Source organism: Aptenodytes patagonicus, chromosome 4, assembly GCF_965638725.1.
Source record: "Aptenodytes patagonicus chromosome 4, bAptPat1.pri.cur, whole genome shotgun sequence".
NCBI lineage: Eukaryota > Metazoa > Chordata > Aves > Sphenisciformes > Spheniscidae > Aptenodytes > Aptenodytes patagonicus.
The window spans coordinates 49747985-49761698 of NC_134952.1; the positions used below are offsets into that span (position 1 = coordinate 49747985).

Sequence of the window (13714 nt, forward strand, 5' to 3'; positions counted from 1 at the left end):
CCGGCCCAACCCGGGGCAGCGGCCTACCAGATTGCCGGGGATACGCTGAGGGCTTGTAGAGGTGGTTGGGAAAAGGGACGGGAGAAGGTTTATAAACCCCAGGTTTGCTGGGTAAAAACGACAGGAGCGCTGGGAGTCGCCGCTCGGCCCGGCTGGCCCGCGTTTTTCAACACGTAGCGCCAGGCAGCTGAACGGCTGTGGCGTGCCTAAACGGGGCGTCTGGTTTGAGTCCGGTTTTATTCTGGCCCACGCAGGACGTGGATCAGTGGCAGGCGGGTTTGGGGCTGCCGCATCCCTGAGGTGCTGCACAGATGGCGGGGGCATGCTTGTCACTACTGAAGCACCACGCGTGGGGTGGTGGGGTTAACCTTAAAAGTGGAAACCCTGTTCAGGGTCGTCAAAAGCATGTCGGATAGTCTGGTTATGACATTTTAATGAAACGCCCCCCCCCCCCCAACAAAAAAAGTTCCTAATTAAAAAATGTGTTTATTAAAAAATAAGACTTTCTGCAGGAGGACATACTTCGGTTTTGACAGGAAGGGCTTCTCAGGTCCCAGACTTCTAGTCAGTGGACATGAGGTAACCCTCACCAAACCAGCAAATTCCCCAGTATATAGCGGGGAACGATTTCCCAGTCCTGAAATCTGAATCGGAGGGGTGTCTTTGACAGAGGGCTAATCACGTAGGGGTACTTCAGAGTGACCCCCTGTCTATGGAAAATCCACATCATTCGTCTGATGTGACAAGGACTGTGACTGAGTCAGTCTTGCATGCTAATCTGATGCAATAACTGCTAGGCCTCCCTTAACACATACACTTTGATTCTAAGTGTTTTGAATTATCTCTTGCAAACGAAACAATAATAAAATTCGGGGTCTTTGCAGGAACACTGAAAAATACAATGTTCAGTGCGACATTGGCAATGCTAAGTATATGATGACGAGAGGTGGTTTTACTGGTGTAAAAAGTAGCCATGTTGAAAATATTTAAATAAGTACTTTTGAAAATTGTTGCTAAAGCGTCCAGTTAGGCTAATTTCTAATTGCAGTTAGAAATGATGCAGTTGAGAGAAGATAGAAAGTAATCATGCTGTGATCTTAGAATTTGGCTCTTTATTTAGGGAGGTGCAATGTTTTCCTATTGCAGAAAGGCCATAAAGCACGGTCTTCTAACCTTCTCAGTGCCTAAAAAGTGATGAACAATTACTGTTCTAAGTTATTAAACAGGCAGAACCAAGGAGGTCACAGAGCAAGAAAAGTTGGTTCCCTACACAGAGAGGGCCTAACTTTTGATTATTAAATTATTAAAGTACTTAATTATTATGTTGAAAGCTTGCAGGTTTTGAGTCCCTATAAGCTAGTAAGCATCCAAATAATCACAGTGGGAAAAAAAACCATGTTACATATACATAGCTGACTCCAGATAGCTTTGTCCTAAATATACCAATGTATATTTATTGTAGCTCCTTAAAGTAAACTTTGAAGCAAGAACCAGAAAGAGCACTGTCTGGTACAAAATGCACAGCTCTCAGTATAGCCATAAAGAGAAACGCTTTCTGTAGTTAAATTTCAAAGTGTCTTCCATGTGCGTTTCAATATGGAATACATTGCAGTAAGATTCCAACATATTGTAACGTAGCAGGAAACATGGTTAATCCTCGGCAGGTCTTGCAATGGGCTCAAATCCTGTGGTGAAATTCAAATGCAGTTTACCTTGGCTGAGACTCCATAATCAACATGCTGCAGCCCTCACTCACTTCTGTGCTTAAACGTATCCAAAATAAATGCTGATCCCTAACAAACATAGTCATTTATAACCCATTGATATAAGTAAAACTCCTGCTGAAATGGGTTAGGCTAAATTTTCATGCTACAAAACTGGATTTCTGGTCATGGGAAGACAAGGCTGCTCAAAGCGAACCAGGGGCCGGTAGATGGCTGTGTTTCTCCACCGTCCGCAACTGCCTTGCGTGCAAAATGATCCCCGGCCCCAAAAAGTGTCATCTACTGCTGCCAGCGTCCCCTGTGCTGTCTGCACTATGCAGAGAGGCAAATGCGTGCATTTCTCCCCTGGATGAACAAATGCATTTTATCCATATTAAGATATAAATATTGACACGCACATGTGTACATTGGTGGAACAGTCTTGGAACCTAGAAGGTGCTTTATTCTTTCAACTTCTCTCAAATATTTTTGTAGCGTGGATTTTGACAGCAACTGCTCATGGTTCTGTGGTGGGCTGGATCTTGCTTTGTCAGAAACCATTTTAAAGCCCTTATGGAGCATGAATACAATTTTAGCAAATTTGCATATGAATGTTTAAATGTGTGAGAGAATTAATAGCCAACATGTGTAAGATGCTAAGACAGTGCTGCAGTAATGATTAGTTCAGAGCCCATCATTTCATACGCAAGGTTAGGATTGTTTTGGTGAAAACAGAGGCAAGTTGTTTAGAGGCTCCTTTCCAGGTAGGCTTGGGAAGCAATGTTCTGCGATGGTCAAGTTGTAATTTTGAGATTTTGGCCTTTATGTGATTTAACAGATTTTAGAAACAGTGTATTGCTCTTTGAGGACATCAGATGGCACTCTGTGGTTGTTGGTGAAGCCCAGAAGAAGCTACAGTCGGTAACAAGCCTATGTGAAATTCATACACGGAGGGGCTAGTAAAAAGCTTGACTGTATTTATGGCCTATATAGGGGATACGGGTCAACAATAATAGACGCCATAACTCTGTCGCGTGGTAGGAATCCACATCCACTGGCTTCATTGCTTAATGTACAACTTTTAAGACTAAGCCAGATTTTGAATTCCTCTCATAAATTGTGAGGAGGAAGGGGAAAAAAAAATCTTATGGCTTTAATTTTTATGCTGGAGAAAGAAAAAGGTTACGGAGTAAAAAAATAAAGAATATAATTGTTTTCCTGTTCATGGTTCAAATGTAGGTCAGTCTGAGATTCAGTTTCCTTCAGTGACCCTAAATACTTAGATTTACTTCTATTATGCTAGTGCCATTAATGTTTCAAATGTAGGCCTGTGCTTCCCTCCCTGTAAACAGATTTGTGCACCAGCCTGGAGCACAGATGATGTGTAAAAGAAATGTGAAATTCATTCTTCTACTACCATCATCCTGAATTAATAGCATTCAGAGCTAATCCTGGAAGTCAGGGAGGACAATGCGAAGTACAATTTTCCAAAGCAAATACACTTTCCATTATTTTTCTAGGATTTTTCTGAGGGTCGGGCTTCCTTTGATTGCTTAAAAAAGTGCAAGCAAAGTATTTCACAGACCAGGGTTTTATTGTAAAATATACTACATATTTGCTGTGTTTCCTTCAGTGTCACTGTAAATAAGTTCCTGTCCAAACCAATATTATCAGCAGACACCGACAAATATTTTAATTTATTGAGGAAGCTCTGTTTAGTTTATTGAGGCTCTGTCCTCTCAACTAATTACAAAATATTTAGCAAATATTTGAATTTATTACTTATCTCATTCCCACAAATTAGTGCATCTCTTTGTTTAACAAATGGAGTTCACTGCTCTTGCCCTCAAGGTAAAGCATACATTGCAATCTCTCCCTTGTAGCCAGTCTGAAAACCAACCTTTCCTAAGGGAATCAACAGTTGAAAACGATCTCTGTAAATCAGTAAAGGGAGAGAATTTGCCATGGTGCATCTAATACCCCCATATAAGGCACAAACAACTCAAAGCTCAATAATGATGTTTAACTGATCCCAGCTCACGGTTTGGGGGTTTGTAGTATTTTAGTAGATTTTTGGCATGTTGAAGTGTAACATCCTATGCTCTGGGACTCAGAAAAACCTCAGTTGTGACAATGCAATAATATATGTAATCTTCTGAACTATATTGATTTTGTTCCTTTATAACACATTTCTGTTGCTTTTAGGAGCTATGTTCTCTCTTAATTCCTAAATATTTGAATGAAGTTTAAATAAAATCTGAAGTGAATGAAAGTAGGTAAGCATTAAAAAGAAAGAATATAGGATCTTTTTAAAAATAAGATAACAGCTTATTCAAATCATCAAACATCTGGCTTATGGACATTAGGTATTTTCAGAAGTACTGTAAATGTGAGTTGTGTTGATTTTTGGCCTTTTTGATTGTTTAAATACTTTTGAAAATTAGTTTGTAATAATATTTGAAATCAAAATAAGAACTATGTATTAAAGCAATGATGCATTAGCTACAAAAAAAACCCTTGGTCATTCTTTGCAGAAATCAAAGGGTCTTTTACATTGCTATATGCTGTAGAAAAAGTACTGGAAAAGATGACCAGCAGAACGTAAGTCACAAACCAAATGACTTTTAGCAATCATGCATCAGTGTAGTTTCCCTGCTTAGATTTAAAAAAAAATAATATCCCATCTTTATTTAAGAATACATTCTGAAGTGAGTGAATTTTCTGTATTCACAGTGTGCATACAGCAAAATATCCCATGAATTCTTTTCAAAATGGAAAGCCGTAGCTGACATGAAATACATAAATTTCACACTTTTCCTCAGAAACAGAACCATTTACAGCCTGTATTAGAGCTGGAGCATAGCAAATGTCTGTACTGGTTTCACAAGTGCAAAGAAACAAAAGCCTCTCCCATGCAGAGCAACCGAGAGCTGATTTTTGCTGGCTCACGAATCCTCCAGGCATTTCGCTTCAGGAAGGGTGAGGAAGAAGTCTGTTGCAGAAAGTGGACTATCAGATTGGCAAAAACATTGACATTTACGTTTTGCCCAAATTTTGAATATTGAAAGAGAAAGAGAAAGATGAGTTGCAAAACTTTTTTTTTCATTTTCACTTTTTTGCTTCTGTTTGTAAAGCAGTTGGTTTTATAGCACACTAGCAGCGTAACTTCAATACTAGGCAGCTTTTTAGTCGTCTCCTTTTCTCATCCTAATTGTCACTCACTCATTGATTGATGTAGTGAAGGGGATTTTGCCCACTAATCTGTATAGCTTACTAGTAGTACAAGCAGGGTAATGCATATTGATTATGGAGAGCAAAGCGAAGTAGGCAATTTTTTTCAACATTTACTTGTGGGGGGGTTTCAACATTTTTTTTTGGTATTTATTTTTACATAAGAAAATCAACTTCTGGAGTATGTGGGGGAAAAAAGGCAAGTTCAAGTCAAGTCCACTGAACATTTTCAGTTAAAACAATAACAAAACCCCATTAGAAATGTTAAAATGGATCACCGTAGCATTTCTGAAACAGTATAGACTGATTTTTCAAGTGAGATTCTTAAAGCATGTAAGTATATATATAAGTTTAAAAAACAGTTGTTTTTCCAAGACAACCATAAGAATACTCTGATATGCAGGAACTAATTTACAAACACAAGCATATTTCTTCTGATTTGTATTTCTGAGGGAAGTTTAACTATGAATAATGGGAAGGTGTTGGATAGTCTCCCAGTGGCTGTTTGACAAAAATACTAGTCAAAGTTGAGTTGAAGGAGGCTCTTCTAAAGAAATAATGACTCTCATTTACTGCCTACGCAAAAATAAATTGCAAGAAAAAAGTAAACTGACTTTAAGAACTCTTCCTTCTGCCTGTGCTACACGAATCGTTCCTCATTTGTTACCAAATCAGCAAACAGACTTACTGGAAAGAAAAAACTGGCCGGAAAATCAACACAGTCGAATTATGTTGGACACGTCTCAGGGTACAACTAGGTCTCTAGCACATTTGTTTGGTAAATGGGTCAGCTGTTTTGCAGCCAGGACCAACCAAGACAAAATGGTATGTAAGAGAGGAAAACGACTACATAGCCATTCCACTGAGAATACATGTTGTTTTCAACTTAATGAAAAGCAGGAGTAAGTTATTTCTAAGTCACCCAAGGTGAAACCATAGAAGAAAAGAGAAGGAAGCCAAGATATGAGAGGATTAATTATTCAAGGCTAAATCATGACCATGTAATCAGCAAAGCAAACAAAAAATTGTGAGTTTTAAATACTTACATCTTCTGCTAAGAAGTACCAGAAGTACAACTAGGCAAGACTTATAAATGCAGTGTAGAGATAGTTGGTAATCATCAAAGCTATGTTTAATATCAATTCCTTCATGACTGTAAATCTATACAGTGATAATTTTGTGTTATCGCTGTTAACTCTGGAAGAATTTCAAACCTATATGTACTGCTATTAGTGATAAAAAAGGGAAGGGTATGCTCTTTACTCTGTTAAAGGATGAGGGATACCTGGATTGTGTTATGTGGTTCACCTATCATGTCATGAACATAACGTGCCCATCTGCACTCGAGTGTACATCTGTGGTTGAAGGTGGGCCAGTTATTTTACGAAGTTTATACCAGCAACCTACTCACGCTATATAATCGTATCTAAGGGAATCCTGGTGGTGCACAGCCACTGAAATTGTACCTCCAGGATCCTCTGGACCCCGTGTCATGACCTGCAGCCAATGAAGCAGGAAAGCAAGCTCAAGCAATGTGTGAGCAGCAGTGGCAAGGAGATTCATTGGTAGTTTCCTGAGTCCATGTTAACAGCACTAATGAAGCAACAATAGAAAACACAAGAGCAGGTGGACTTTTACCCAGTTTTATTTACTTTATTTTCACTTTTTAGGAAACAGAACTAATCATGTAAAAGGTGGAGCCATGTCCTATTTGTATCAGTAAGGACAACAGAAGCACCTTCAGCACATGACTCTTGAAGGTACTTAACGCCAGATTTGGAAGGGTAAATGTCTAGCATTGGTCATCCTTTGGAAAGGACTTCTGGCAGCCTGGCAGCTAACTCACTGGTCACCAGTACAGGTACTGGAAAGCTACTGACTCTCCCACGAACAGTGCTTCAGCTTCACATAAGTGTCCCATAAATTTGATTTTTAGCATCATAAATGCTCAGATTTCCTTCTGGCAATATGTGGCTGGATCCTCGAACATGATGGGAACCTTCTGGTTGACCAGATGTGACCAGATGAAAAGAGGATACACAGGTCAGGAACTCCCCGTGTTTCAGGGCATAATCATATCTAATTTTGTAATGTAACATCTAGCTTCTATAGAGTGCATTTGTCCATGGATTTTAAATACCTATTAAGCAAAGTTGAAACATGCCGTACAGAGGTGAAGTCATTTGCCTGAAATCACAAAGCCGACCCCAGTAACAACAGATCTAGCAGTGAGCCCCAGTCCCACCATTCTTTTCATCATTTGGTCAAACATGTATTGAAGTCAAAAGCCTCATTCAACATTGTCCTATCACATGAGATATTGTACAGACACAAAAGCAGGCTTTCTCTGGAGAAGCCGCAGCCTAAAGATCAGGTGCAGAGCATGAGTAGAAAGCCATTAATGCTATTAACACAGATAGTAGGCAGAAGCACATACATAAAATAATTTGACTGGGATAAAGCCTGTAGCAGAAGAGGGAGCCTGTCACCAGTCTTGTAGGTGTATTGAATAAGGCAGATACTGACAACATTAGTTCCCCAGCACGGAAGCTTTGATCAAAGTCGTTCAAGTGGACTCCTTGAGTTGAAGGATAGGGAAGACTCATGCTTTTATTGCCTCTGAGAAATACCACAGGCTTCTTTTCCAGATATGCCACTGCCCAGTGCGACTTCATACCTTTCTCCACCTCAGTTTTGTCATGTGCAGAAGAGGGAGAATGAGGTCAATTCTCTTTGCAAAGCACACTGAGATCTGTGGCGGGAAAGTGCTACATAACCACAACATAGTATTTATTGTTAGGCTATTGGTCGTTGTTACGCATAATTCAGATAGCTACAAGGCTTTTCCTTGTGCTGTTTGAGTGAAACTTCTGCTAGTCCCCATTCCAAAACCATGTATGAGTTTCCTTAACGCTTGTGTTGCTAGAAGTAGTGTCTCCATGTCTTGTCTCACCTTCCCATCTCCCCTGAGACCTCCTGGCTGGAGCAGAGATCAAGCAGATAAGTGGGAAGCAGGTTCTGAAAATGGGAGGAGTAAACGATGTGTGCAAATTCTGGGAATCCACCTCAAACCCCTACCCCACCTCTTCCTGCCACCTCCCGGTGCCCGCCCCCAGCTTCAGCCTGCTCCCTTAAACCACTGCCGCCCTGTGCTGGGTTGAACATTTTCGGCTGCTAACTGCACGACTCGCACCGAGCAGTCGGCAGCACCTGGTGGGACAGACATGGTGGTGCTGAGGTTACGCAGCTGGGCTCCCCTGGGGCCTCTCCTATCCCTGCTCTTTTCTACCAGCATGGCGGTAAGTGAAGAGACAGTGTTAGAAAACACATTGGTGTGGAAAGCGCTGTCGGGGAAAATTCACTGAAAATGGTCTTCTTTCTTCTCTTCAGTACATTGCTACCAGGGAAAACTGCTGCATATTAGATGAACGATTTGTAAGTATCTGAACAATTTTCTTCTCTCTTAAGAGTCTAATTAAAGCTTTCCTACGCTGATTATTAACTACCATTATCACTTGTAGCTTTATTTGATCTTCATTGTTATTTTCAATACTTATTAAATACACTGTGGTTAAATCAGTTATCTATTAATAGAGGTATACGCTTGGTAAAAATGTAGGGGAGGCTGCGCTGTTGACAAAAGCATATATCCAGAAGATGCTACAAGTAACAGCATGCACCGTTTTCTTGCTATGTATGTGTATGTACACACAGTGTGAAACCAAACTGCCTCTGTAAATTCACGTATTGCAGACAAAGTGGCAAATGCCTGGCCTTTTTTATCCCCAATCGTTTGTATAAGCAGTGCCTGAAGTTCCCCTGCCCAAATATTCTGCTCTCCTCTTTTTGCTCCTGAAACATTGCCGATTATTTTTTTTTCCTCGTTAGGGTAGCTACTGCCCAACGACCTGTGGCATTGCAGATTTCTTTAATAAATACCATCTCACTATGGATAACGAACTGCAGGAAATGGAGAGAATTTTGCAGCAAATTACTAACTCCACAGGAACAGCAGAACATTTGATTCAACACATCCAAAGCCTCTATCCTCCAGAGAAGCAGACACTACCAAGTGAGAATATAAAAATAACTACAGAACTGAAAAATATAATTTATGTAATTTTCTTGGTTTTTAATTTGCCTAATTGCAATAATTTTATACCTTTGTCTGTTTTACAGATTCAGTTGATGATTTTACTAAAAGGTCCAAGAAAATAATTGAAGAAATTATCAGATATGAAAACACTATTTTGTCTCATGAAAGTACTATACAGTAAGTATCTTCCACCTTTTATAGCCCTTGGCAATCCAAATAATAGTTTTCTTTCTGTTCTTTTGTCAAGTGCAGCTAAGGCTCCCTCAGAAAGGTTTTTTGTGCTCATGTGGACCATTGTGCCCACACTGCCGTTAGTAGCTGCCTAGCAAGACACAGAAGGATCATGAGGATCTGATATTGCATTCTCTGCTCATCTGCATAAGCCGTTAACTCTGCAAGAAGTGCAAGATAAGAATGTCAGGAAGCATGGAGATATTTTTATTTATGTTTCTTTTGCTGTGCCAGCTACTCCTAAAATTTTTTTCATGGCCTTTGGAGATTTTATTAATATAAGTTTGCGCTGTAACGCAGAGTGTGTGGAATATTTGTACAATCATTCACTCTGGCTAATTTTGCTGCAAATATCCATGAAAATCAGCTCAGTTACATTGATATAAATCGTAAGTAACTATAAACTCAGTGGTAGTCTTTTGTAAATTGACATTGAAAATAAAATTGAAAACATCATTAACTTTTCTAAATCTTAAGGACGTGTTTTTTGACCTGAATGTAGAAAAATCTCCACTTCTATAACATTATATCAAAGACAATTTAGGCATTCTGACACTTGCAGCAGTTTATTTACAGCATTTATGTTTTACAAATGCATCGATAATTAAAGAGGAATAATTTATCATTTACTTCAAAACAAAGAAAAACTTTCCATAGAGTTATATTCATATATTAATTACTGGTTTGAGTTTTGCTGATTAGAGTCAAGTCAAGTTTTGCATAAGATTAAGTGCGTGCTTTCCCATTTTGGCTAGTTTAGTCAACTTTAAATATCAGCGCTAATAAAGGCACCCCCTTTTACAGGGGTGTGTGTAGCAGCATGCTACATAGGTGAGGCATGTGTGCAGGTAAACGTGTATTACGTTTTCAGAAACAGCTGAAACAGCAAGCCATTTTTATGTCTCTCTGTCCAGACAGTTGACAGATACACATATATTGAACAGCAACAGGATCACACAGCTGAAACAGAAGATTGCCCAGCTTGAGTCACACTGTCAGGAGCCATGCAGAGACACGGCTGAAATACAGGAGACAACTGGAAGAGGTGCACAAAATGATTCTTGTATGGCGGAGGGTTAATTCAGTTACAAGTATCACCAGTTGGCATCACAGCGATGAGTTATTTGTAATCTTTTGGGCCATAGATTTCTGCAAAGGCATATAAGATTGCAAGTTATGAAACCAGTGCTTGGATCAATATAAATGCTAGGTAGATGCTCTGCAAACAGGGCATTCAGATGGAACAGAGGTCTCGCTTTCTGCTTTGGCCTTTTTGGCCAAAATATAATTATCCCAAAATGTATGCTAAACATGAGGGACAGGAGGAGAGTTTCTATGGACATAAGACAAACAGAAGGTAATTAATTATCACATTTCTACTGTCACCTGAAAAAAATTTAATTATTCCATTAGTGCCAAAAATGCCATTTTTGTTGCTGTAGAAATTAATGCAATGACTGTATTTTACATTTAAGTTGCTTAAGTTGTATGTGAGACTAAATTCCTCATCATCTTACATAAGTCCTGTGACCTTTAGTAGGATTTTATGGCAATGACATTGAAGTATGTGGATTAAATAGCTAACTTTGCAACAATGACATTTAGATGAATTGTATTTCTCGCACTAAGAAAGTTACAATATCAAATAAATGTGAGGATAGAACTGTAGCTAGATTAATAACGATCCTCTGAATATCTTTACTTCAGATTGTCAAGACATTGCAAATAAAGGTGCCAGAAAAAGTGGTCTTTACTTTATCAAGCCTCAAAAAGCCAAGCAGTCATTCCTAGTCTACTGTGAGATTGACTCATATGGCAACGGCTGGACAGTGATACAGAGGGTATGCCACTTATGTGTTATTACCATGAGCAAGCTTATTGCATTAGCACTGTTTTTATTTACTTACATAAGATGCATAACTTCTTGATTGAGGTTTTTGGTTTTGGTTTTGTTTTTGTTTTTTTCCCCAGAGACTGGACGGGAGTGAGGACTTCAGGAAAAATTGGGTTCAGTACAAGGAAGGATTTGGACATCTGTCTCCAGATGACACCACTGAGTTCTGGCTGGGCAATGAAAAGATTCATTCAATAACAATACAGTCCACTCTGCCATACACCTTACGAATAGAACTGGAGGACTGGAGTGGCAAAAAAGGGTACTTGCTTATGATGCTTCTGAAAATGACAGCTTAAAACCTACCGCTCCCACTGCTGCATCAGTTTGTCAGCTGTCTGAAAAAATAATGAGCCCTTAGGCCTGCTAACATGCATAGGACACTGCATTGGCACCGTGTGTGACTTGCTGCCAGGTACACATGCGTGTCTGAAGGCCATGTGCTGGCAGCCCTAGTTTATTTGGCAGAAGGAATCTGTTTCTTCTCTTCAAGTTTCTTCACATCTTATGCATCTTATGGACTAGATGATCATTGTAGGTCCCTTCTAACTGAGCTATTCTATTCTATTCTATTCTATATATTCCATTCTCCAGGAGGGCTTACTATCCTTGCTATTTCTTGAGGCATCCGCCCCTTCTTCCCACCAAGAATTTTCTCATGACCTAAGTAAGCCTAAGCATTATGAACCTGGAAGATATATATATGTGTGTTTGTATAATGTAGATCTTTCATACATCACTGAAGACTAGTAGTCAGAAAACACGTCTGATGCTGGAGCAGAAAAGTTGGTTGGATGTACGTCATTGAACTGAGGCACACAATCATGCAAAACCAATTCCTTTTCAAATGCTAGGATGCCATAAATGCCTTTTTTGCAGTGCTAACACCTATGTATTTTTCATTCGTGCATGTGCTGGGAATGTAGCATGCTCATAGTCACCGTTATCCTTTGTTAACAGCACTGCTGACTATGCTGTATTCAAAGTGGGAAGTGAAGAAGACAAGTATCGACTGACTTATGCCTACTTTATCGGTGGTGAAGCCGGGGATGCCTTTGGTGGCTTTGATTTTGGAGACGATGCAAGTGACAAATCCTTTACCTATCATAATGGCATGCAGTTCAGTACCTATGATAATGACAGTGATAAATTCGCTGGCAACTGTGCTGAGCAAGATGGATCTGGATGGTGGATGAATAGATGTCATGCTGGCCACCTCAATGGCAAATATTACATAGGTAAAGTATCTTCTAAATACCTCTAACCCAGGACACCACGTTTCAGTGACAAAGAAAAATGGGTCGCTTTCATTGAGTGTGTTTTGCCATCTGTTTTTTCCAAAGCTGGTGTAGCCCATTCTTTGCAATAACTGAAAACACCAGCAGTAGGAACTTTTGTCTGCTCTCCAGCCCAAAGTGGGAGAATTAGTCCTGAGAGAAGCAAACTAGGGGGAGAGGGCAATGAGCGGGGCCTGTTAGCATGCCCAGGGATGCCATGGAGGTGTTAGTACCTGAAAAATGTATGGACACATTTACTACTTTAGAAAGCAACTAACTGTTTTGCTCCAACTGATATTTTTTAGGTGGTGTGTACACATCGAAAGATGCTGGTCCATCTGGATATGACAATGGCATTATCTGGGCAACCTGGCGTGACCGGTGGTACTCCATGAAGAAAACTGCAATGAAAATCATCCCATTCAACAGACTGTCAGTAGATGGACAGCAGCACAACTTAGGCAGCGCCAAACAGGTTCGACCACAGGGCCGAGGAGATGTTTAAAATGACAACAGAACATAGTTATCATTTCAAATGCTGAGCATGGACAACTGAAGTGTTAAGCCCACTGCATCTTAGAGAAGTTGTCTTTGTTTACCATTTTCTCATAGAAATATTTGTGCTTTGATTTTAGTATACCTTCCAAATTACTGTTTCTTTTAACAGATAGATAAATGGATAGTCTCGTGATCAGAAATAATTCCTTGCCTTCATGTGTTTTAAATACTACATTTTTAATTTCCAACTAGTATAACTATGTATGAACACTATCAACATGTCGTCATAGCCTTATGTACTTCTTTCTTTAGAAGAACATTAAAATGTTCCTTTTGTTCTGTTGTAGGTTGGAGACTCGTAAAGGGACAATTTCACAAAGACTGATCTGAACAGGGAAAACAAATCTTTTACCTCTCAGGCACTGAACTTACCTGACATTACACAGTTCAGTTTTGACTATAAAACACCGTTGACTGTAAAATGCCCAAGCCTCTTCCCTGAGCAGTGCTTACCTCTGTACATGGTTATTTTTTTCTGTACAAATTCTCAATAAATTTTTGATTATTACAAAAAATCTGAACTTGTTATCTGTCCTTTACTGTTGGTCAAGCAAAACAAAGAAAACTTTATGATGGTTGGAAGGTTACTGTGATCAAACCTGTTTGATTCAGTCATTCCTGAATTGCACGCCAGTTGTTTCTGCTGTTTGTTTAGAGGCGAGTATTGGAGCTATTTCTCCATAAAATGTGGCTTGTTTCCAAAAGTTTTCATTCTGTTTTCTGA

At 39.5% G+C, this 13714-nt stretch overlaps 1 protein-coding gene across 1 annotated transcript; it reads left to right on the forward strand.

Annotated features, from left to right (window-relative positions):
• Positions 1 to 8095: 8095 nt before the first annotated feature.
• FGG (fibrinogen gamma chain) lies at positions 8096 to 13505 on the forward strand. The gene is made up of 10 exons (XM_076336650.1): positions 8096 to 8233; positions 8325 to 8369; positions 8823 to 9006; positions 9114 to 9207; positions 10176 to 10306; positions 10969 to 11102; positions 11233 to 11417; positions 12116 to 12393; positions 12738 to 12907; positions 13278 to 13505. Exons 1-10 carry the CDS (start codon positions 8159 to 8161, stop codon positions 13290 to 13292), a joined length of 1311 nt encoding a protein of 436 aa, XP_076192765.1. The 5' UTR covers positions 8096 to 8158; the 3' UTR covers positions 13293 to 13505.
• Positions 13506 to 13714: the final 209 nt, after the last annotated feature.

What these genes read in the sequence shown, in the direction of transcription:
- FGG (XM_076336650.1), top strand. Translation starts at nt 8,159, where the DNA reads ATGGTGGTGCTGAGGTTACGCAGCTGGGCTCCCCTGGGGCCTCTCCTA. An exon ending in ACAGGAGACAACTGGAAGAG is followed by an intron (nt 10,307 to 10,968) that starts GTGCACAAAATG and finishes TCTTTACTTCAG; the next exon opens with ATTGTCAAGACATTGCAAAT. An exon ending in GACTGGAGTGGCAAAAAAGG is followed by an intron (nt 11,418 to 12,115) that starts GTACTTGCTTAT and finishes CTTTGTTAACAG; the next exon opens with CACTGCTGACTATGCTGTAT.